The sequence below is a fragment of the Mirounga leonina genome, unplaced genomic scaffold (genome assembly GCF_011800145.1).
Source record: "Mirounga leonina isolate KUSES-001 unplaced genomic scaffold, KU_Mleo_1.0 Mir_101664, whole genome shotgun sequence".
Taxonomy (NCBI): Eukaryota; Metazoa; Chordata; class Mammalia; order Carnivora; family Phocidae; genus Mirounga; species Mirounga leonina.
In genome coordinates, this window is record NW_023270175.1 from 25,996,586 (window position 1) to 26,020,401 (window position 23,816).

The following is a 23,816-nucleotide window of genomic DNA, read 5'->3' on the forward strand; positions in this document are numbered from 1 at the left end:
ATCAACAGGATGTACTGGCAGAGAAACGTAAACACAAATCAGGCCTCATGAAGCCAGTTCTTTAAAAACTTTTTCACTTCTGAATAAATAAATAAAATCTTTAAAAAAAAAAGGGGGGGGGCACCTGGGTGGCTCAGTTGGTTAAGCGACTGCCTTTGGCTCAAGTCATGATCCCGGAGTCCTGGGATCGAGTCCCGCATCGGGCTCCCTGTTCGGCGGGGGGTCTGCTTCTCCCTCTGACCCTCTTCCCTCTCATGCTCTGTCTCTCATTCTCTCTCTCAAATAAATAAATAAAATCTTAAAAATAAATAAATAAATAAAAAATAAAAAAAATAAAAACTTTTTCACTTCTGGATCCTCAGTGTTTAGAAGAGTGTCTGTCACATAGCAGGCGCTTAATAAATACTTGATGAATTGAGGAAAGTTTAGAAGCTCTTGCCAACAGATGATTAATCACAATTGAAGAAAAAGCATTGCCAAAATTACAATAAAGTTCAAAAGAACAGGATTAAGGAAGAAACAAGTTCCACGTGACTTTCCAGGAAACGCCTATTAGCTAACGTAACAATACGCTTGTACTCGTCGGCAAAATTAAGCCGCTCAACTGGGAGATGACCAAAGGTGCTTCAGACTCCAAGGTTGTGGGTTTCATTGAGTTATATGCCCAGTTCGGGCCAAGGCTGCAATTGCTGGCCTGTCCTGGGTAGGTCAGGGGCCTTTCATTCTCTTCACAAAGCGCCATGACCTACGCATCACAGAGAAAGGAAGTGGGGGAAAACTGGAGTTGGCTATATTTTTTGAACTGTTTTGCGTTGCTGGAGTTGGCTATATTTTTTGAACTGTTTCATGGTAAATCGCTTAAAGGACAAACACTAGCAGCCAAGCTCACCTGTTCATCCCTTACTCCAAAACAGGCTCTGAGTCACAACCAGAGCACAGTGGGACGTGGCAAAATATGCCAAAGGAACTCACGAGAAGCAAGAAGGGGTGAGAGGCAAATCGAAAGCCTACAATCCACATGCCCCAGCTTACACCAGCTAATCTGGGTAGGACGGATGTTGTGCCAAAGTTACAACCATTTCCTTTATTTAGAGATCACCCTCAACAGTATATTTGGCAAAGACTTTTGGCACTCCTTGCCAAAAGTCTATGTGTGAGCCACCTGATTTTCAAAAGTATGTCATTTTCAGAGATGCCCATCAATGCCTAACAGACATCAATCAATTAATTACTGTTCCTCCATCTGATCTCAAACAAGATTTACACCTAGGATACATAATCCAAACATGGTGAGGTGGGTGTTTGGGAGTTCACCCATCAGACACGTCAGGAATGGTGCTTTCCATGAATATCCATGTCTCTCAGCCTAATGGAACCCAGCCTTTAAGTGCCTACAGAATCCAATCCCCAGTCTTCAGGCTGGCATTCAGATTTCTTCTCAAGCCCATCATTTCTCACCATCGTCAACTTGTATGCCCCAGAATCCTTCACTTTCTTCACTGTGCCTCTCTCCGATGTGCACACTTCTCCTTATGAAAAAGTCCCCTCAACCATTTGAACCCCAGCTGTCCTTTGGGGCCCAGACGGCATCACTCCCACTCCACGGGGTCTGCCCCAGGCACTACACCTCAGTACACAATAGGCTTCTTCTTCTGAACTCTGTGTTACGGTCTAGACTCTGGACCCACTAACCTGGATACCTCGCCACATGCCGCCATCAACACTGTTAAACTCCACGATGTCCCATACTGCCTCTTCCCACGAGGCCACAGGCACAAGCACCCACCGTACAGACGGCAGACAAGTACTTGCTGACTATGATGCTTTCCTTTTCACCTGAAAGTTAAACAGGTATTTCTTCCACCAGAAACACCTGTCCTTCTGGCATGCCTTCCCTGAAAGGAAAGACGGAGAAAAGGTCATTTTTTTTTTTTCTAGTAGAACCTGATCAATCAGGGCTCATCTATTTTTCCATCACTCGGTAAAACAGATTCTTCTTTGGAAGGCTGTGATTGAGAGTCGTGAAGAATGTTGACAAAGCGTTTATCTCACCAAAAGGAAGTGAAGGTACTGCCTGGGATCACTTGGGAGAATCACAGTTACAGAGTTCTAAGGTGCAAGTGTCACACCTTGAAAACCCAATGAAATCAAGACAGTTTGGGTAACATGAGAAATAAGAAGTGTGGGGTGCCTGGGTGGCTCAGTCGGTTAAGCGTCTGCCTTCGGCTCAGGTCATGGTCCCAGGGCCCTGGGATGGAGCCTCACATCGGGCTCCCTGCTCAGCGAGGAGCCTGTATCTCCCTCGGCCTGCCTGCCTCTCTCTCTCTCTCTCTCTCTGACAAATAAAGAAATAAAATCTTAAAAAAAATAAGAAGTGAGCTGAGGACTGGAAAAGCAGAGAAGGTCTTCCATATCACATTATGGGACCTAATTCACATACCATTAATTTTCTTTTCTTTTTTTTTAATGAAACAGGTACTCTAGCTTCGCATAAAGAAACAGAGTAAATACCGTATTACGAGAGACTAAGCTTGCTTTTATCCTTATTTTCATTCACTAAAGAGTCATTTCTATGAAAGACAGTCAACTCTTGATAATCTACATATAGACTCTTAGATATACACGCTATCTAAAATACATTTTTAAAAATTCATCCGGGGGCCTCTGGGTGGCTCAATCGGTTAAGCATCCGACTCTTGGTTTCAGCTCAAGTCATGATCTTGCGGTCGTGGGAAATAAAAAGGATAGTATGTAAAATCTGGCACATAAAGGAGTCACCCATGAGCTCACCAAAACCATTGTTTTCCATTCTGTGGTCTTTCCCGGAAGGGAATTTTGCGATCCCAAATCAAGATTTTCCCCACTCCATAACACATTCCTAAACACCAGCATGTCTTCAAAGAACGCAAAGTGGTCATGCTACAGCGCAAATGTTTATTCACATGATCACAACATACACGCCCCCAAAGAAACGGTTACACTTCTTCTGTTGTTAAAATACTGCATTCTCTTGGTTTGCATACGTTTCTCACAAATTATTGGTAAATAGCCCCAGTTTGCTGGAGACCTAGCCATGAAGAATAGACAGATTTTAAGATGGAACGTTCCTTAGTGTTCAGGCCTGCTTCATAGGCTGGGCTCTTCATAAAAGATGTGAAGAGCTTGACACCTTAATGATGCCTCTTAAAATAATGTCCACGCTTCCAAGGGTGGAAAAACCTGCCTGCTATTGTCTAGAGTGAGACAAGCCCTTAATAACAGTGTCACTCACTGCTTTGCAAACTGCTGCCTTCCATCTTACCTTAATTTAATCCTTTCTTTTCCCTATTGCCCATTTCAATCCTTCGGCTGATATGTCTGATCTCTGTAATAATATTCAAGTCCCCAAGAAAGTATAAAGCTGGGATTTCACTCTATTTGCTTTTAAGCAGAACTTAATTAGGAAGGTATATCTTCTGCCAGAAGTCAAGTAGAAATGATGGGTGGCTCTATGCTCTTTCGGATGAGCCCTCTCTGAACCCATACACCCCTCTGCGTGGTAGGGTCCAAGTCGGCCAGGCTACGACAAAGCCTGGAGCTAATCAGACAGATGTCTGACATCCTAAGTCTTTCTTCCAGACGACAGCAGAGGAAGGGGCAATGTCACTACTGAAATGCAGAGGTGAAGCAGCTTCTGGACTGGGTGGACATACATCCCCTCTAAAAAGTTGGTAAGCCAAGGCCCCACAAAACTGACCAAAAGTGTCCTCACCCTTCTTCATTTGCAGTTCAAAGGCCAGACCTTGCACTTCCTTTTGGTATTAACCCCAAAGTCGTCACCAATCGTCCTGCATACCTTCTGCTGTGCCAGCAACGACTGACCCTCGGGGGCTGCCTCGATGATAACCTATGACCAGATAAGAATGGGGCCGGAGCAGGGGATAGCTGGCCAAGATTGTGTGGTTCTAGTAAAGAGCTATATTGTGCTCTGGTGCCCCCAGAAACAGCCTGGATTAGAATCAACATTAAAACCAAATTAGAGGGGGCGCCTGGGTGGCTCAGTCGTTAAGCATCTGTCTTCGGCTCAGGTCATGATCCCGGGGTCCTGGGATTGAGCCCCGCATCGGGTTCCCTGCTCCGTGGGGAGTCTGCTTCTCCCTCTGCCCCTCCCCCCTGCTCATGCTCTCACTCTCAAATAAATAAAATATTTAAAAAAAAAAAACAAATTAGAGTGAATGGGATTTAAAACAAGATAAGGGAGACTCAATTGATCAAATTTTCTAAAAAAATGCATTCCATTTGGTATTATCAATATACATTCAACCCAATCCACAAATGCCATGTTTCCTTCTTAAGTATTACATACCGTGGTTTTTTGTATAGAAGCAACTGATTTTGCTTTTCACCCTCTACTATGCCCAATTTGACAGATTTATTACTTATTTCCCTGGGGCAAGGGGAGATTTTTTTTTTGTCGGTCCTCACCAAAAATAGAAAACCATTTGTTGAATTGTTTAACTAAAACAACAAGCATCTTGCTCTGGGGTGTATTTTTAAATTTCAAGCTATTGTAATTATAAAATGGATGTGTTTGTTTTAATAGACACAGAAGTTAAAAATAAAACAAATGAAAGACACAAAAATTAAACTACTTCATCCGGGCAGTAAACATGAGAAACTGAAAATATTCTTTTATCACCTTCTAGTTTACGCATAGACTAGAAAAGAGCAAAAAGCATTCCTGATTTTTCAATTCCGAGAGGGATCCATCCAAACTGTTTCTATTATTAGCACACAAAATGGTAGCTAAAGAAGTTACTGTGGTTAACAACTGAATAATTCATAGTCTCTGAAGAATTCGGTTGCTCGGTCTTCTCCAGGTCCTCCTTAGAACTGAGTTCTTATAAAGGAAACCATATACAAATTGTTTCCAGCAGTTAAAAATTGGCCACCCTAAGCATTCAGAACAACAGCAAGACAACCAGCTGGAGACCTTTACATGAAGTTCTACAACTGGTTCCTAAAACTCTTAAGATTATACATAAATTGACAGAAATTATAATTAAAGGTTGCAGTCTCTGTTCCGTGGGTATCACTGAGCCACGATATCTCTGAAATTTAAACTCTTTATGTAGCCCTCCAAATAAAATATGTAAACAAATTAAACAGGACATGTAAATAATTTTAAACACATTTCAGTACACTCTAATCTAAATTCAAATTATTTTCTATGATGTGAGGCACTGAGAATTTCAAGTACAAAAAAAGAAAAGCACTTCAATTAGTGAGTGAAAGATGTTAATAATGTTGAAAGGCCTGATGCGTGCTGGTCAACACGAGAACAGAGGCCAAGGCCGCCACCACGATTCATCCAAAGTTCCCAGAAAACACTCAACTCGGTTTTGCCTTCAGAAGAGGGGTGTCAAGTATTAGAAAATATGTGGGCATTTTACCTTCAACTTTACTTTTTAAAAAAATGTTTTTTTCCACAAGCAAGCAGTCTCTGTCCAATAAAGCATGGAACCAAGGAACAAGATGGCTGGATTTTGTTTTCCTATTTTAAGGTTCCTCCCTGTATCCAAGTTTGTTTGTTTTAAAAGATTTTATTTATGTGACAGAGAGAGACACAGCGAGAGAGGGAACACAAGCAGGGGGAGTGGGAGAGGGAGAAGCAGGCTCCCCGCCGAGCAGGGAGCCCGATGAGGGGCTGGATCCCAGGACCCTGGGATCGTGACCCGAGCCGAAGGCAGACGCTCAACGACTGAGCCACCCAGGCGCCCCATGTATCCAAGTTTTTTGTTTGTTTGTTTCACTAGGCTCCACACCCAGCGTGGAGCCCAAGGCGGGGCCTGAACTCACGACCCTGAGATCAAGACCTGAGCTGAGAGCAAGAGTCAGACACTTCACCAACTGAGCCACCCAGGCGCCCCCCAAGTTGTTTTCAATGTTAGGATTTCAAAAGAAGATCTCTCTCTAAAGCATGACTCACTTCTTAAGAGTTTGCTTAACATAACTAAAGACTTAGGTGAACTTTTTTTTTTTTTTGATAACGCTATGTTATCATTCATGAACACTAGTCTACTGGGATATATTAAAATTCCAGTTAGGAACTAGCTTTCATTGAGCCTGATGAGTGCCAGGCACTGTGCCACATGCTTTCTCTGCTTTCTCTCGTTTCCAGAAGGGGTAGTGCATGCCTGACAATAACAAAGTAGCACAGACCTAGTATTACCTACTGCTGCCACCACGGAAGTGGCCGACCCAGGTCAGTTCAAGTCCAAAGCCCAGGCTCTTAGGCACTGCACTCCTCATGCATGCAACTCCTCAAGAACACAGGTTTCGGGGCGCCTGGGTGGCTCAGATGGTTAAGCGTCTGCCTTCGGCTCAGGTCATGATCTCAGGGTCCTGGGATCGAGTCCCGCATGGGGCTCCTTGCTCGGCGGGGAGCCTGCTTCTCCCTCTCCCTCTACTGTTCTCCCTGCTTGTGCTCTCTCGCTCTCTCTGTCAAATAAATAAATAAAATCTTAAAAAAAAAACAAAACACAGGTTTCCCTGACCAGGATTCACACCCAGACCAAGATAGGGAAAGTCACAAATTCGAGCCACTGGACTGCACAGCACGTGCTGAGTTGCCTGACCCCACAACAAAGCGCCCCAGATGGTTATGTATTCGGGGGTCTGCTTTTTAGAGTTTTCCCGCCTCCTTTCCTGGCGTGCTGTTGATTTCACTGCTTCCGTGCTGTGCCTGGATATGTACTCTTTCTACTGCTGCCAGCAGGCTAGTCCCCGGCAACCCCCCTTCTCCCTTTATCACGGCCTCCTATCTCGATGCTGTTCTCCAATTTACAAAGTGCTTCCACATACCTTATCTCATCTAATCTAATTTTCTATTTCTAATCCGTTTGGGGATGAGCAACCAGATTACCCATAATTCCAACACGCTTAGATAAGTAAAAGTCATTAGGCTCCAAGTGAGATCCTGAGGCAGTCTCCCAGGAATAAAGTGTGGAAGCCTTAGTGCAAAGATGGTGGGGGGGGGGGCATCTCTTCTGCAGTCCAGACCTTCCCTCACCACTCACTCATGCTCCTGGTCATTCATTTAATAAACATTTACTGAGTACCTGCTATGCGCACATGTTATATTGAGTGCTGGGATTATAAGAATGATCAAACTCAGCTTCCTGCCTTTGAGAAGTGCCAAGACTAGGAGAGAGATAAACGTGTCCACAGATCCCTATAACGAGAGTGGCCCGCCAGCATTAAGATAGCCTGGCACAAAGGATTATGGGAAGGGGGACGAGAGTTGCCCAATCCAGCAGAGAAGATTTTCTAGAAGATCTGAGGCTGTGGAGGAAGCTTGGTATCTCTTTCTTCATGGTTCTCAGCTAGGTGGCAGACACTGGAGGTAGCTAGATGGCTGAACTCTAGATAAACCGTGGAAATGGTTCTCAAATCTGGATGCACATCACAATCACTTGGGGACCTTTCAAAACAAACTAATTACAAGACATGGTGACTCTGGGAAACTGTCGGGCTGAACATATACATACCCTGTGGCCCAGCTGTTCCACTCCCATGTACAAACCCAACAGAAATGTCCACCAGAAGCCAGGCACAAGACATGCACAGCACCCAGCAGCACTGTTCACAGCAACCCCAAACTGGAAACCCAGATGTCCATCAACAGGTGAATGGATAAACAAAAGATGGTACATCCACAGGATGGGATACGACTAGCAATAAAAAGAATGAACCATTCAGATCCACAACATGGGTGACTTGGACAAATGTTACCCTGAGTGAAAGAAACCTTATACAAATGAGTACCTACTGTATGATTCCACTCATATAATGTACTGAAACAGAAAAAAAAAAAAAAAAAAAAAAAGAATCTATTGTCTTAGAAGTCAGGGCAGTGGTGCCCAGTGGTGAGGGGTGTGTCTGGGAAGGGGCATGAGGGCGGCTTCAGGGTGCTGATAAGGTTGTGTTTCTTCGTTGGTGTGCTGATTATATGGATGTGTTCAATTTTTTTTTTAAGATTTTATTTATTTATTTGAGAGAGAGAGAATGAGAGACAGAGAGCAGGAGAGGGAGGAGGGTCAGAGGGAGAAGCAGACTCCCCGCTGAGCAGGGAGCCCGATGCGGGACTCGATCCCGGGACTCCAGGATCATGACCTGAGCCGAAGGCAGTCGCTTAACCAACTGAGCCACCCAGGCGCCCTGGATGTGTTCAATTTGTAAAGATTCATCAAACTATATACTTAGAATTTGTGCAATTTCCTGAATTCATGTTATATTTCAATATGACGTTTATTTAAACATTAAAAAAAAAAAAAAAGAAATACCAGGGTGCCTAGGTAGCTCAGTCAGTTAAGTGTCTGACTCTTGATTTTGACTCAGGTCATGATCTTGGGGTTGTGAGATCGAGCCCGGTGTCGGGCTCTGTGCTCAGCGGGAGTCTGCTTCATATTCTCTCTCCCTCTCCCTCTGCCCCCCCCCCATGCACTCTCTCTCTCTCGCTCTCTAAAATAAATAAATAAATCTTAAAAAAAAGATTCTCTCTCTCCCTCTCCCTCTTTCTACCCCTTTCCCTCTGTAAAAATAAAAGAAAGAAAAGAAATACCCAGGCTTGGGCCTCACTACAGACCAGTTAAGCTCAGTGGGGTGGGGGTGGGGGAACCCAACATTTGTATTTTGTAGAAGCACCCCAGATGGCTCTGATGTACAGCCATATCTGAAAAGCCAGGGGCTTGGTGTTCCTGTATTTATCAATAGCTCCTTTTGGGGGGCAGCCTGGCACATGGCAAAGGGAATGAGTTCTGGAGTCAGGCCCATCAGCAATGACATTCTGATTTGCACTGACGGCGTGGGGCATTTATCTGGATGATCCCCAAACCTCAGTTTCCTCCACTGTATAATGGGCACACCACCACCTCCCTCCCAGGATTGTTGGGACTTAAAGCACCTAGCACAGTACCTAGAATATAGCAGATGCTTAAGAAGTGGTAGCTAAGTGGTAGCTACTCCACTCCTGTTCCTCCTTTGCATCTAAGTTCCTAAGTACAGTGATGAGCAGATCGCTGTAAATGCACAAAACCCACGCTCTCCAATTTCTCCTCCTGAATGAGTTTCTTTGTAAAGACTGAAGTAATATTATACCTGGACTAATGATGTCAAACGAATATCGGACATTTCCGGGCCCTAGTTTGCTCCCTCTATTCAGCACCTGCTATCCCTGAAGATGAATGGAGAGGACACGGACCGTCCATAAATACAAACCACAGACCCTCCTTTGGAAGGCTTTACTCCTGCCCTCATCCTTAAGAACAGCGCCAGCCCTGTGCGAGCAAAGACAAGGCCAAGATGTGAGTTGGCAAAAAGAACAGAAAAAATGAGTAGCTTGGAAGACATACCATCCGTAAAATGTGCCAGATGAAATGCTTTTGTATAAAATGTCATCGTTTAGTAAAAACAAACCAAACAAAATCCTGAGCTGAGAGCAGAAGATCCAGGTTGGAGTTCTGATGCTATGACTGGTAAGCTGGATGACTTTGGTTAACTAACTTTTCGGTTTCCTACATGCTTTACAAGGGCACTGTGAGTTTCAGATAAGGTAGGTAGAAGGCATTCTAAAAAAATTAAGCGGGGAAGAAATGCAAGATGACCATGCAAGCTGCAAATTTACTTTGTTCCAAACTCCAATCACCAACCACCACCACCCCAGGAGACTGAGAACTCTCTGATATTAAGCACTCCGAGCACACCCAGCCTGAAGCTCGCTTATGTAAGAAGGGACTGCAGCACTGCCTGGCATGTAGCATAATACTTTGCTTAAGAGAAATCCTTGGAAATGCCTCAGCTGAAGTACAAGGGCAGGCCCAGGCCTTAACGTTTTGGAGAGAGGTGCTCTCAGTCACAGAACACCAGAACTGTGGCTGGAGCAAATGATGTCATCCAAGCTCCTCTTACCATGGTCAATGTCAAAATTAAGATAGGAAGTTCAAGGACAAATTGTGGGCTTTCCAGGCAAAGAGAACTTAGAAAAGCAGTTTGGACCTTAGAATCTTGTGGTTAAAATTGTTACTACTTTACAGAACATCAACCAAAATGTATCCTATTCTGTGATTTCTTCGGGGGTTACCGGAAGCTTTTATTCACAAAACCGTAAGTAGTTGCGTAGGTAAATATATTCCCTTATTCCATTTGTATTCCCACTACACATTAAGGAAAGAAAAAAAACTCGCGTGAGTCACCCCTATAGCCCCAAACAATAACAAACCAAAAATAAGATTTTTGAAGAGACAGAGATAAACTTAAGGGCTCTCCACTCTAGAGCTAAGAAACGAAATAGCTCAAATACCTGTTGGGTTCCTAAATGACTGGAAAATGAAAACTCGGAATTAACTACGGGCATGTTGGCACACCTTGCAGAGTACGGGTCTTCCCCCATCCACAACCCATTCCTGCGACAGACCTGTGTACTCGACGCCGAAAATATCCGCAAACGTGCGGATGCCGGGGACTGAGCTGGTGGGGGGGGGGTGGGGGAAGGCATCAAATTAGTATCGAAAACAGTACTGTTGACTCCTGCCCTGGTTCCGAGGGAAAGAAGGAATCCTGTCCGCTGCAAAGCCGGCGGCCAGAGCCGGACAACTCGCCCCTAAGTTTGGCGCGTCCTCGCTCCGCGCCCTCGGTCCCCCGTCCCCCCCCCCCCCCCCCCGCGCCATCCCGGCCCCCGGGATCCCAGGGCACTGCCAGGCCCTGGCCGCGCACCGACCCCGCGGCTGGGGCTGCGAGCCTCGGCAGGGGGAGGAAGGGCGGCTCCTCTGCAACCCGGGTCCTTCGGCACCACCCCGGCCCTCGCGTTTTCCCCTTCCCTTGACCCCCCCCCCCCCGCCCCCAGGCAGGTCACCTGGCTCGGCCGCTGCCCGCCGCTCCTCCCGCTGCTCGCTCGCTCGCTCGCTCGCTCCGGCCGCGCCGCCGCCGCCGCCTCCTGGAAGCAGCTCGCCCTCGCGAGTCACGGGGCCGGCGAGCGGGCGGGCGAGCCCGTGCCAAGGCTGCGGGAACCGTGCACCCCAGCCGGAGCTGGGACCCTGCCCTGAGCGCGGCCGCCACCCGAGCGAAACTGGAGAGCTGGGCTCGGCTCGCTCGGGCGGGGAGGGGCGGCTGCAACTTTGCTCCCGAACGCGAGCGAGGAGGGGGCGCCCGTCTCCAAACTCCGTGCAGCGCCCGCCACCTCTCCAGCCTAAGGATTTTCTTTATGCCTTTTTTTTTTTTTTTTTTTTTTCCCCAATCTAAAGGGAAGCCGGATTCTTGCCCTCAAGTTCTTGCTTCCAGGGCCGGGCGGCGCGGCGGGCGGGCGGAGGAGCGCGGCGCCGAGCGGCTGCGGGAGACGCGCCCGCCGGGTGCGCTGGCGGCGAGCCGGGCCAGGGCGGGCGGCAGCCGCTGCCCGGGGACCCCGCTGGGCTGCGCGCGCTGGCCCCTCCGGGCCGGGAGCCAAAGCCAGGCAGGGAGAGCGGCCTGGAAGGACCGGGCCAGCGGCGGGGAAGCGGTGACCCGGACCTGGATCGCCGAAGTAGGAACTGGAAGTGACAGCGGCAGGGCAGCCGCCGCCGCCGCCGCCGCCGCCGCCCGGGTAGCCGTGGCAGCGGCAGAAACCGCGGCGGAGCGGCGGCGGCGGCCACACTGCGCATGCTGCTGCCGCCTGCAACCTCCGAGCCCGGGGCCCGCTGGCGCCCGGCCTACCGCCCGCCACTGCCGGAGCCCCGGGAGGGAATCCCGGCCTCGCGGGCTAGCCCTTCCTGGCGGCCCGCGTCCTCCTGCCGCTCGCCGACGCCACTCGGAACCCCCCCGGCTCTGTGCCGAGCCGCCGAGACAGCGGGAAAGGACGCGCTCCCCGGCGGCCCTCCACATCTGTCCCTTCCCCAACTGTCCTGCTTGCCCTTCCTGGGCTCTCTCCTAACAGGACCCAAGTCAAAGGGGCCTGTTAGGAGCATAAAAAGGTTCATGACAGATGGGGAATATTTACCGCCTTACTTGAAGTCCAGTTTTTACAGAAATACGATGCAGTCAGTAAAAGATTAGGATGGCCAGAGCCCTGGGTGTCAGTCAATGTAACTCAGGGAAATTCCATTAGGAGTGTCAGATTTGCTCAACAGAAAAACAAACAAACAAAAAACAACTTACCGATATCCTCTTTAGTCTTCCCACTAGTACAAATTGAGCAGCTAAATATACAAAGCTCTGCCCAGCAGAAACTCATGGACTTGAGCCAGTTAAAAACAGAGTGTCCAACAGTTAGACATTACCAATCCCTACTCTAGTCTCCTTTCACAGATGAATCAACTGAAGGGGGGGTGGGGCGGGGAGGCTCTGACTTCACACAGGTGGCAGACTTAGCCTTGAAGGAGGGCCTGATTGATACCCATTACAGCTACTGACCTCACTCCTCCAAGATGGTTCTGCTCTCCTGGAGCTTGAGCTCCCTTATGGGAGATTTAGCCTTGACTCTTGGTCGTTAGTAGATCTGCCTTCCTTCCAGAACTGCCTTCATGCAGAGCAGTCCCTGGGAAACGGCAAATCGTCCATCCCACAGGCCCCACTTTGGGGATGGCACCCATGCTGTTCCAGTGACAAGGCAGATGGAGTGACTCAGGGAGACAGGAGGCAGTGAGGGGGTGGGGGCAAAGAAAAGCCATACTGATACCAGCTGGTACTGGAAAGAGAAGGAGAGAGAAAAGAAAGAAGGGAGGGAGGGAGAGAGAGAGAGAGAAGCACTAATTGAGCCTCATATACATTCAGTGAAATCCTTCATGAGCAAAACATCTTTTTATAAAAGTAGGCTTGGCCCAGGAGCAGAATAGGAGATAGTAGGGTATCCCCGGCAGTGGGTTTGTAGTAAAGGTGGCAGGGGATGAAGCAGGAGTACCAGCTGGGGATGTGGCCAGGAGGAGAGCACGAAGGCTGTAGCCAGAACAGTGTAGTCAAAGAGGTATCACCCCAGGCTACTCTCAATTGATCAGAAGAACTGTATCTGTCCCTCCTCCTCCTCCCAAGTTCAAAGGCAGAATGAAAACAAAACCACCATTGCTAAAATAGGTTGTCAGAGGACTTCCTGGTCACATTAGTGACACTCTACCTAGATATGAGGGTTTTCCCATATGTTCTAGAAGATCTTCTCTTGAGGCCTGAGTGTCCTCCCTGCCTTCTCCATTCTGTAAACAAATAAAAAAGATAGAGCTGGTTCACAGAAAAGGAAATACAAATGGACCATAAAGGGGTCAGAAGATGTCCAAACTCACTAGGAATCATGAACCTCAAATTACAGCGGTAAACGAAATACCATCTTCACCCAACATTTTAGCAAACATGAAAGATAAATAATGGGACATGAGGAAGAAGGCACTTCCTACTCTACTGGTGGTAGTAGAGCTTCAGATAGCATTTTGTAGGGGTTTGAGAATATCTATCAAATTCTGACACAGTAATTCCATCTCTATGAAGAAAAGTGCTTCAGGAATAATCACAGATGTACACAAATCCATCTCTATGTGCACATACAGCCCCATGACCCGCTGGGACTTATCCCAGCAAAGCAAGATTGATCTAACATATGAAAATTAATCAAAGTAATATAACATATCAAGATAATAAAGGACGAAAACCAATGGTCATCTTAACAGATACAGAGAAAGCATTTGACAAAGTCCAGCACCCTTTCATGACCAAAAAAACCCCCCAAAACCCTCAAAGAACTAGGAATAGAAGGGAATCCTTCAATCTGATAAAGGACATCTATGAAAAACCCACAGCTAACAATCCTACTTAGTGGTGAAAGACTGAAAGCTTCCCCCTAAGATTAAGAACAACACTAGGATGTCCACTTTAATCACTTCTATTCAACATTGAACTGAAGGTTCTAACCAGGCAACTTAGGCAAGAAAATGAAATAAAAGGCGTCTAGACTGGAAAGGAAGAAGTAAAACTATCTCTATGCACAGATGACATGATCTTGTACAAGAAATCCACAAGGAATCCAAAAAAACCATTAGAACTAATGAAAAAGTTCAGCAAAGCTGAAGGATACAAGATCAATAGGCAAACATCAATTGTATTTCTATACACTTGCAATCAACAATCCAAATATGAAATTAAGAAGACAATTCCATTTACAATAGCATCAAAAGGAATACAATTCTTTGGAATAGACTGAACCAAGGAGGTATAAGATGTGCACACTAGAAACTATAAAACACTGTTGAATGGAATTTTAAAAGACCCAAATAAGTAGAAAGACATCCTGTGTTCATGGATCAGAAGACTTAATATTGTTAGGATGGCAATACTCCCCAAAGCCATCTACAGACTGAACACAATCCCTATCAAAATGCCAGCTGGTTTTTTGGGGTGGTTTTTTTTTTTTTTTTGTGGAAATGGACAGGCTGATCCTAAAATCCATATGGGCACACAAGGGATCCAGAATAGCCAAAATGATTTTGAAAATGAAGAACAAATTTGGAAGACTCATGCTTTCTGATTTGAAAACTTATTACACAGCTACATTAATTGATTGAGTGGGGAAAAGAATAGTCTTTTCAAAAATAGTGTTTAAGAGAATGAATTTGGGAGATGCCTGGGTGGCTCAGTTAGTTAAGCATCTGACTTTGGCTCAGGTCATGATCTCAGGGTCCTGGGATTGAGCCCCACATCGGCTCTGCACTCAGTGGGGAGTCTGCTTGTCCCTCTGCCCCTCCTCCCATTTGTGCTCTCTCTCTCTCAAATAAATAAATACAATCTTTAAAAAAGAGACAATGAATTTGGACCCCTACCTCACACCCTACACAAAAATTAACTCAAAATGATTCAAAGACCTAAATGTAAGAGCTAAATCTATAACATGCTTACAAGGAAACGTAAGTATAAATCTTCACGACCTTGCATTAGACAATGGTTTTTTAGACATGATACCCAAAACACAAGCAACGACAACAGAAATAGATCAATTTGACTTCATCAAATTTAAAAAACTTCTGTGTTCCGAAAGATACTATCAAAGTTGGGGAGGTGCTTTAGAGAGTGCTTTGTTTCTTAGATGTCTCAGCAGATCTCCCTGACCAGTTGCTAGCTGTGTGATCTTCCAGAGACCCTAGGATACTACAGCCATCTGAGAACACAAAGATGGAGGTCCCTTGGAGAGGCCCACTGGCCACCCAGAGGTTCAGAAGGCCGTTGCTCTTTAATGGGGCCGCCGTGCTCCACGGCCAGTACTCAAGATGTCACTGTGCTGCCCCATCTCTGGTTTCATTTTTCTACATTTCCCAACTGACCCTTTCAAGCCAGCACTCTGTCTTTAGATAAATAACAGTGTGTTCTGGGGGCGCCTGGGCGGCTCAGTCAGTTAAGCGTCTGACTCTTGATTTCGGCTCAGGTCATGAGCTCAGGGTCTTGAGATCAAGCCCGCACATAGGGCTCCATGCTCAGCGGGGAGTTCTGCTTGCGATTCTCTCTCCCTCTGCCCTCCCCCCACTTGTGCTCTTTCTCATGCACACTCTCTCACTCTCTCTCTCAAATAAGTAAATAAAATCTTAAAAAAGTCAAACTCGAAAAAAAAACAGTAAAATGGTGGTTACCACGGGATGGGGAGATGGGGAGATAAAAACTGATATTGTTTAAGGGCACAAACTTGCAATGAGTACTAAATAAGCCACAGTGATCTAATGTCCGGCATAATATTGAACATAGACAACAATATCGTACTAGTATTATGTGACGTGATAGATACCACTTGCAACCAATCATATTACAATATATAGATATAGCAAAGTAACATGCTATACACCTTAAACTTACATGCCGTATGTCAAATATATTCAATTAAAAATTTAATTTAATTTTTTTTAAACTTTCTTATGCTTATGTGAATCCCCATACATTCCATCATTAGTTTTAGATGAAGTGTTCCATGATTCATTGTTTGTGCATAACACCCAGTGCTCCGTGCAGAACGTGCCCTCCTCAATACCCACCACCAGGCTAACCCATCCCCCCACCCCCCTCCCCTCTAGAACCCTCAGTTTGTTTCTCAGAGTCCATCGTCTCTCAAGGTTCGTCTAAAAATTTAATTTTAAAAACTTGGTAAATATTTGTGTCTCGGTCTGTCTCCTAGCTAGCTACCTGGGAGCTTGAGACTGGATGGTCAGTACTCCTGGCTGCGGGGTGCCCCCGGCTCAGCTTTCAGTCTCATGCCTTAGGTGCATTATCTCATTTGATCCTTTAAAACAATCCTACGCAATAGATATCACTAATGTCTCCTTTACGCAGATGAGGAAACTGAAAGAGAGGGAGGCCAAGTAACTTTTCCCGGAGTCCACAGTCAGTAACTGACCAAGCCAAGACTCTAACCCAAGCCTGTCAAACTAGAGAAAGTTATGCGCTTAGCCATAGTGCCAGATACCACCTTATTCCAATATCCCTATGATGTTCAAGCCAGCCTCAATGATCAAAGAGAGACAAAAATATGCCCAGTGCCTTTATTCAAGAAATGAAAATTAGCATATACTTTTCAGAAAGATTTGTACCCAAAGTGGGTGAAAATATTTTAAGCATTGGTACTTAAAGGAGTAAGCATTAGTTATCATCAGAAAAAGCTACTTCTGTGAAACGACTCATTCTCCCACAGTGCTAGACCCAGGAGGTGTTTCTGTATTATCTAGGATTCTTAGAACTGCAAAGAAGCTCAGGATACCTTCTGGCAGCTTCATAGCGCAGAAATCATCGGCAACCTCACCACGTTTTTATTTGTCAAATAAAAAAGAAAATACCATGATCTGTTCCATAGGAGACATTATCCTAGAAGATATATAGAGAGGTCTCGGGCTACACCTACCTCAAAAGCCACACACACACACACACACACGGCAGAGACACACAGCTAACAGTGGGCAATAGGGACACCTGGAAGAAAATATTCTGAGACAACTATAGCCTGATGCTGTAGCTAACTTTAGGAAAAATTCTGAAGCAAGCCAAGTTTATCTGGGGCAAAGCGACTTGTATTACTACTAATAATAATAGCTAACACTTGGAGAAATACTTACTAGGTGCCAGGCACTCTTCTGGGGACATGAATTCATTGACATCTTATACTGATCCTATGAGATAGGTGCTGCTATTATTCCCATTTTATAGGTGGGGAGACTGAGTCACAGTCAAGGAACATGCCCAAGGTCACAAAGCTACTCCTGAGAGAAAACTTAGTGTTTGAACCCAAGCAATCTAGCATCAGAGTCCATGATCAACCCACTACTAATACTTCTCCACAAAAAATACTGCTAAAAACGTGTCTATACTTCTTATGTCCCTGGTTTTCTGCTGAGCACTGTACATACATTATCTCATAGATCTTTTTCAGGTCCAAGCTCTCAGCTCTAAATTATTATGTAGTATCTCATTTGATCCTTTAAAACAACCCCATGAGGTAGCAATTATTGTGTCCATTTTACAGATCAAAACACTGAGGCAAATACCTGAAGAAAACAAAAACATGAATTTAAAAAGATATGCACCCATATGTTCATTAAAGCATTATTTGCAATAGCTAAGATATGGAAGCCACCCAAGTGTCCACTGACAGATGAGTGGACACAGATGTGGTATATATGCACTCAACCATAAAAAAAAAAAAAAAAAGAAGGAAATCTTGCCATTTGTGACAACATGGATAGACCCAGAGGGTATTATGCGAAGTGAAATAAGTCAGACAAAGAAAAACCATTACCATATGATTTCACTCATATGTGGAATCTGAAAAACAAAACCAAACATAGCAGAAACCGACTCCTAAATACAGAGAACAAACTGGTGGTGGCCAGAGGGGAGGGGACTGAGGGGATGGGTAGAATAGGTGAAGGGGTGGGGCGCCTGGGTGGCTCAGTTGGTTAAGCGACTGCCTTCGGCTCAGGTCATGATCCTGGAGTCCCGGGATCGAGTCCCGCATCGGGCTCCCTGCTCGGCAGGGAGTCTGCTTCTCCCTCTGACCCTCCTCCCTCTCATGCTCTCTGTCTCTCATTCTCTCTCTGGCAAATAAATAAATAAAATCTTAAAAAAAAAAAAAAAAAGAATAGGTGAAGGGGATGAAGAGGCACAAACTTCCAGTTATAAAGTAAGTAAGGCACGGGGATGACAAGTACAGCATAGGGAACATAGTCAGTAATTTGTAGGGGCGGCTGGGTGGCTCAGTCAGGTTAGGCAGCCAACTCTTGATTTCGGCTCAGGTCATGATCTCAGGGTCCTGGCATCAAGCCCCATGTCAAGCCCATCATTGAGCCCCCCATTGGGCTCGGTGCTCGGTGGGGAGTTTACTTCAGGATTCTCTCTCTCCCTCTGTCCCTCCCCACCCCCAAATAAATCTTTAAAAAAATAATATAGTAACATTGTATGGTGACAAATGGTAGGTACACTTACTGCGGTGAGCACTGTGTAATGTATAGAATTGTCGAATCACTACGTTGTACATCTGAAACTAACATAATATTATATATCAACTACAATTTTTAAAAACCTACAATCTTTTTTAAATGAATGTATAAGACTTCAGCATCATTTGAATGTACTATAACTTATTTGACTATTCCCCTATTGCTAGATACTGATGTTGTTTCCATGGTTTTTGCTTCTGCAAATAAAGATGTCTCACACGCACACACATAGACACACAGGAACAGAGAAGTTAAGTAATTTGACACTCAGACAAAAGTATCACCTCCTTTCCAGCAATACCCCCATACGTACTCTAAGGATCCATATAATATAAAACAATGTAATGTAATTTAATATACAATTTCTACCACAGGGGCAGGTTCTCTGGGATTTTCAAGGCCTCTGTTCTAAAGTGTTAATGGGGTGGGGGGCGCCTGGGTGGCTCAGTCGGGTAAGCGTCTGTCTTCGGCTCAGGTCATGGTCCCAGGGTCCTGGGATCGAGCCCCGCATCGGGCTCCCTGCTCCGCGGGAAGCCTGCTTCTCCCTCTCCCACTCCCCCTGCTTGTGTTCCCTCTCTCGCTGTGTCTCTCTCTGCCAAATAAATAAAGAAAATCTTCAAAAAAATAAATAAATACATAAAGTGTTAATGGGAAAAAGTGACAATATGCTTTCTTCTCTTCCCAACTCAGGGGGGTTACAGTGACCCCCTAGAGCAGCCAGTTCCCCCTAACAGGGAAGCACCCCATACAACCTCTGTCACCGGAAGCCTTGCTTTCAGGGCTCGGATGCTGTATTAAAAGATAATCCTATCCTGAGTTTTGATTTGGTTTGGTTTGGTTTGCTTTTGGCACTGGTTTCCGGAGAAGACAAACTAGCAAGCCACCCCTGGAGACCACCAATCTTAACCATGGTTTCCATAAAATGCTACCCCGGTGTGACAGTCAAGATCAACCGAGGACTTGCCATACAGCACCATCCTCACCAGCTCACCAGTGGGGCGAGGCACCCCGGGCGGGCTTACCTGCACTTGAAGTGCTGCACATCCTTTCAGGAAGTCGCTGATATTGCTGAGGCAATCAGCTTCCGTTTGGGGCTCCGAGCAGTACTAGAGAAACAGAGTCAGAGGTCATTTGGACACTGTCGTCCCATGCCAAGCATACCATAGTCCTCATGTTCTGATAACTAGATAGGTAGGCTTTCTAAGGCAGGGGCCACATTGCTATCAATCCAGGAAGAGAAATAACCACTGGAGGAAGTGATGTAACAGTTTAAACGGTCGGTCTCTTTCAAATGTCACCAAACTTTCAGTCCCAAACCATCTATCTCTACCGACAAACCCTTTTTTAGCCTTCTGCCAAAGTGTGGGGGTAGTGAATTGGATCCAGACTGTTTTTTTGAGCTTTGGTTCTTGCTTTTAATCTATTCCTTTGCTCCCTCCTCCCCCATGATAATTTACTAAAATCCTGTTCTCCCATTTAGTGTTTGCTACATTTGGGAACAGTTCTGTATGCTGTATTACCGTTTTAGTACTGTTTTTCTTTTTTTCAAGTTTAAGGAAACTTATAAGGAAATCAATTTGCTCGATAAAAACACAAACTAGTTCAAGAAGGCAAAAGAATTCAGGTTATGCTCACAGTCACATCCCTTGCTAACCTTAAGAAAAGAGCTGTAGGATTCAAGCTTTAAACTTACTTAAAGTGCCTACTTTAGAAATTACCCATCCTCGTGATCATGGCTTTCCAACATTAAAACTTTTGGCTTTTTAGAAGAGGGTAAGGTTAGTTTCACTTTGAACACATGTTGCATTCAAAACACGTATCTGGTTTCTACTGTTTTAGCAAACGTTTTCTGACATTTTGGATTATTTCTCCTGGTTGCCTCTGTTTCAAAGGGTATTTTATTTCTTTGAGCAGAAAATCGACATCGATTCTAGCCAAACTGTCAATAAATACCATCAATATCTGTCATAAATCATCCCATTATTACGCAGACTCATATATACCCCAAGTTCAAAACACTCCCTTGGTACATGGGGAGGTAGAACACGTATCTCTGGACGGAGCAAACGATAGGGGTATTTTCTCCTTGTCCCCTGGCACCAACGGTGTATCACGCTTTTACTATCTTTGGGGGCCCAACTGCGAGAGGATAACCTTTCATTTTCTGAGTTTCTCAAACAACAGAAACAACGAGAGAAGGCCAAACTCTTAGGAAGAGATTCAAGGGGGCGAGTCCCATGGCCCGGGCAACAGAACATCTCAAGGGTTACATTATTGCTGCTCTCTGGTGGTGAGCAATCCCAAAGAGACTGCCCATTTCCCTTACCTTTTCTAGAGAGCCCGGCCTAAGTCTGTTGATCAGTTTGCACAGCACTACCCCATTCTTCAGTGAGGACTTCAAGAACTCCTCCGGGTCACAGACGGTCTTTTTGGGGGAATCTAAAACTCCCAAGGATATAAGCCATGTCACGATTCGCTCCTCTGGATTCATCACTGAGGACCGCACAGCTCCCTGGGGCAGGGACTAAGCCACATCCGTAATTGCATCTGCTACTGCCTTCCGTTTTTATAAGTTCTCTTCTGTGGCTTGCAGAGCAAAGCGTTTCGACAACTTTTCTTAGATAACGGTGGAACCCACTCGAATTACGGGACCTTAAAGCCACAGAGATCACACTTAAAAGATGAAGAAATAGAAGGAATAAAAATCCTTGGATAATGCTGGGTTTCTTTTTCCAAACCTGCAAAGCAAATTCATGAGGGTTAAAAAAAGAAGAAGAAGAAGAAACACACACAAACACCCCCCCCCAAAAAAAAACCCCAACAGTGCAAGAAGCTGTAAAGGAAGGAAGTGAGGAGGATGCTGGGGAGGGAGGAGAGAGAAGGAAGCAAGTGCTCTTGGAAAACAGAGGGGACCTTGGAAATGAGATACTCATGGGCCAGGCTGGGAAAACACTGTCAATAAATAGTCTAGCCCCAGTGACAATCTGGCTTCTGTCAGGAGGAAGATGCCAACTGGCTCTTAGGTCAGACAGATCTGAGCCTCGTGGGGAAGGTAGGCTGAGAAAATTCTTCTGAGAAATGGCCGGATGTCCCCATCCTGTCTCACAGAGCTGGTGTGTCATGATCATTCCTCCTAGAACACCTTGATTGCCTGGTGATAATGTGCCAAGCACGTGAAGACTGCGCCTGCTGTCAGCCATCACCATGTATAAGCAGAAGCTAGAAGAATGGCATTTTACTTTGCAGCCAAAACGCTATGTTTAGGGAAATAGGCTAAGGATAACATCTGACATCCTGTTTACTTGCATTCTTTAGCAATTCTTTTTCTGGACCTGGTTCCACTACACAATCCAGCTGCAGTACCCCTAGCAAAGGCGCAGACACAGTCCCATGAGCAGTACAAAATACTTGAAAACAGAACTTTTGAGAACAAAAGAGCGCTTGTCCTCTGTCTATACTACAGTCTGGAAAGCTGATGCGTCCCCAACAAGAAACACTTTGCATTAAAAATGCTGCTCTGAAAAAAACAAACCCGGTCTAGAACAAGAGATCTTGTTATTCTCAAACATTTTCACAACCAGTTGAAAGAGTCATACTATTGGGAAACGTACGAGAAGACTAATGTGAGCAGCATAGCCTTAAACCGGCAAATGCATGGACCTCCCCATCAGTCACTGCCCCTCCTCACGCCGGGGATCCTGCTAAGCTTCCGAATCCTTCTCAACACAGCTTTAAACATCTACCACCGAATAATCAGCTTAGATAATCCTGCTGAATGTTTTCAAAGCTTCCCCTTCTTGCCCTGTTCCTACCTCTTACCACACTTCACTATTATTACTTGTTGATATGTTCCCTCCACCAGAATGTAACCTCTCTAGAGTAGAAGGCTTTTCCATCTTGTTTAACACTGTTCCCAGCAGCTCCAGGTACACAGTAGATGTTTAAAAATGCTGAATGAGGGGCGCCTGCGTGGCTCAATCGGTTGAGTGTCTGCCTTTGGCTCAGGTCATGATCCCAGGGGTCCTGGGATCAAGCCCCGCATTGGGCTCCCTGCTCCTGGAGGAGTCTGCTGCTCCCTCTCCCTCTGCCTCTCCCCCTCCCTCCCTTGCCCCCCCCCGCCCCGTTCCTGCGCTCTCTCTCTTGTTCTCTCTCTCAAATAAATAAATAAAATCTTTCTTAAAAAATGCTGAATGAGGGGTGCCTGGGTGGCTCAGTCGTTAAGTGTCTGCCTTCGGCTCAGGTCATGATCCCAGGGTCCTGGGATCAAGCCCCGCATCGGGCTCCCTGCTCAACGGGAAGCCTGCTTCTCCCTCTCTCTCTCCCCCTACTTGTGTTCCCTCTCTTGCTGCGTCTCTCTCTGTCAAATAAATAAATAAAATCTTTTTAAAAAATGCTGAATGAATGAATGAACTCATATGTCTTAAATCAAAACTTTTTTCCTTGCTAATGATTTTTACTTTTATTGGGATATAATTGACATATAAATAGCACATATTTAAGATGTCCGATTTAATGAAGTTTCACATATGTATACACCTGCAATACAATCACACACATACACACACACACACACACACAAATCCAGGTAAAACTTTCCATCATCCCCAAAAATGTCCTTGTGCCCTTTCAAACCCTGTCCCCCTCCCTTCCCTTCCAATCTGCTTTCAGTCCCTGTAGATTAGTTTGCATTTTCTAGAATCATATATAAATGGAAGCATAGAGTATGGTACTTCCCTTTCTCTGGTTTCCTTTGCTCAGCATCATCATTTTGAGATTCATTCATGTTGTTTTGTCTATCAATAGTTCTATAACAAGGATTTGACCTCCAAATGCTTGGTATGATGTAATTACACTTAGAAGCAAAATAAGTATAGTCAATCAAAAGTTTTAATTGACTTTTGACCACAGCCAAAGCTATGTCATAGAAAGAAATACAAAATCTATTCGGTGGTAAATTCAATTCCCAAGTCAGACCTACTTGAATACATTTTTCTATGTCATTTGGACAATTTTTCAAAACTGTACTCTACAGACAAACAAATCTGACAATATTATTGAGGTATCACTTATATTTTCTGATCAACAACAAAGCCAAAGTAATTTCAGGAACCCAGCCTAGCCCCAAACAGGCTTAAGCCCACTGAGGTCACCTGGATAAAAATCTGCCTCATTTTAGACAATGGCTATAGCAAATTACTCTAAGTACTAAAAGTAAAACCAGAAAAGCAAGGCCAGCTCCTCAAGGCAGTTCTATTAGTATGAAGATTGGGAGTTAGGGTCAGTATGGAGATTAAGGAATACCAGGATTGTAGCAAGCATGTGGCTGAATGACTAGCCATGGAACCGAGGCTGGCTAGGAAA

The 23,816-nt window shown here is 45.3% G+C and overlaps 1 protein-coding gene across 6 annotated transcripts in view; it reads right to left on the bottom strand.

Annotated features, from left to right (window-relative positions):
* Positions 1–21,215, bottom strand: part of ARHGEF6 (Rac/Cdc42 guanine nucleotide exchange factor 6) — a 99,621-nt gene extending 78,406 nt beyond the window's left edge. For 3 of the 6 annotated variants that reach the window (XM_035009310.1, XM_035009303.1, XM_035009293.1), the window contains exons 1-2: positions 20,782–21,193; positions 19,478–19,561 (exon numbers count right to left, since the gene is read on the bottom strand). In XM_035009310.1, coding sequence (XP_034865201.1) covers positions 19,478–19,561; positions 20,782–20,946 — 249 coding nt within the window. In that variant the 5' untranslated portion in view covers positions 20,947–21,193. Of the gene's footprint in view, positions 1–10,891; positions 10,935–12,165; positions 12,190–19,477; positions 19,562–20,781 lie in introns of those variants that run through there. The other 3 variants (XM_035009284.1, XM_035009318.1, XM_035009325.1) reach the window with 3 other exon arrangements.
* Positions 21,216–23,816: the final 2,601 nt, after the last annotated feature.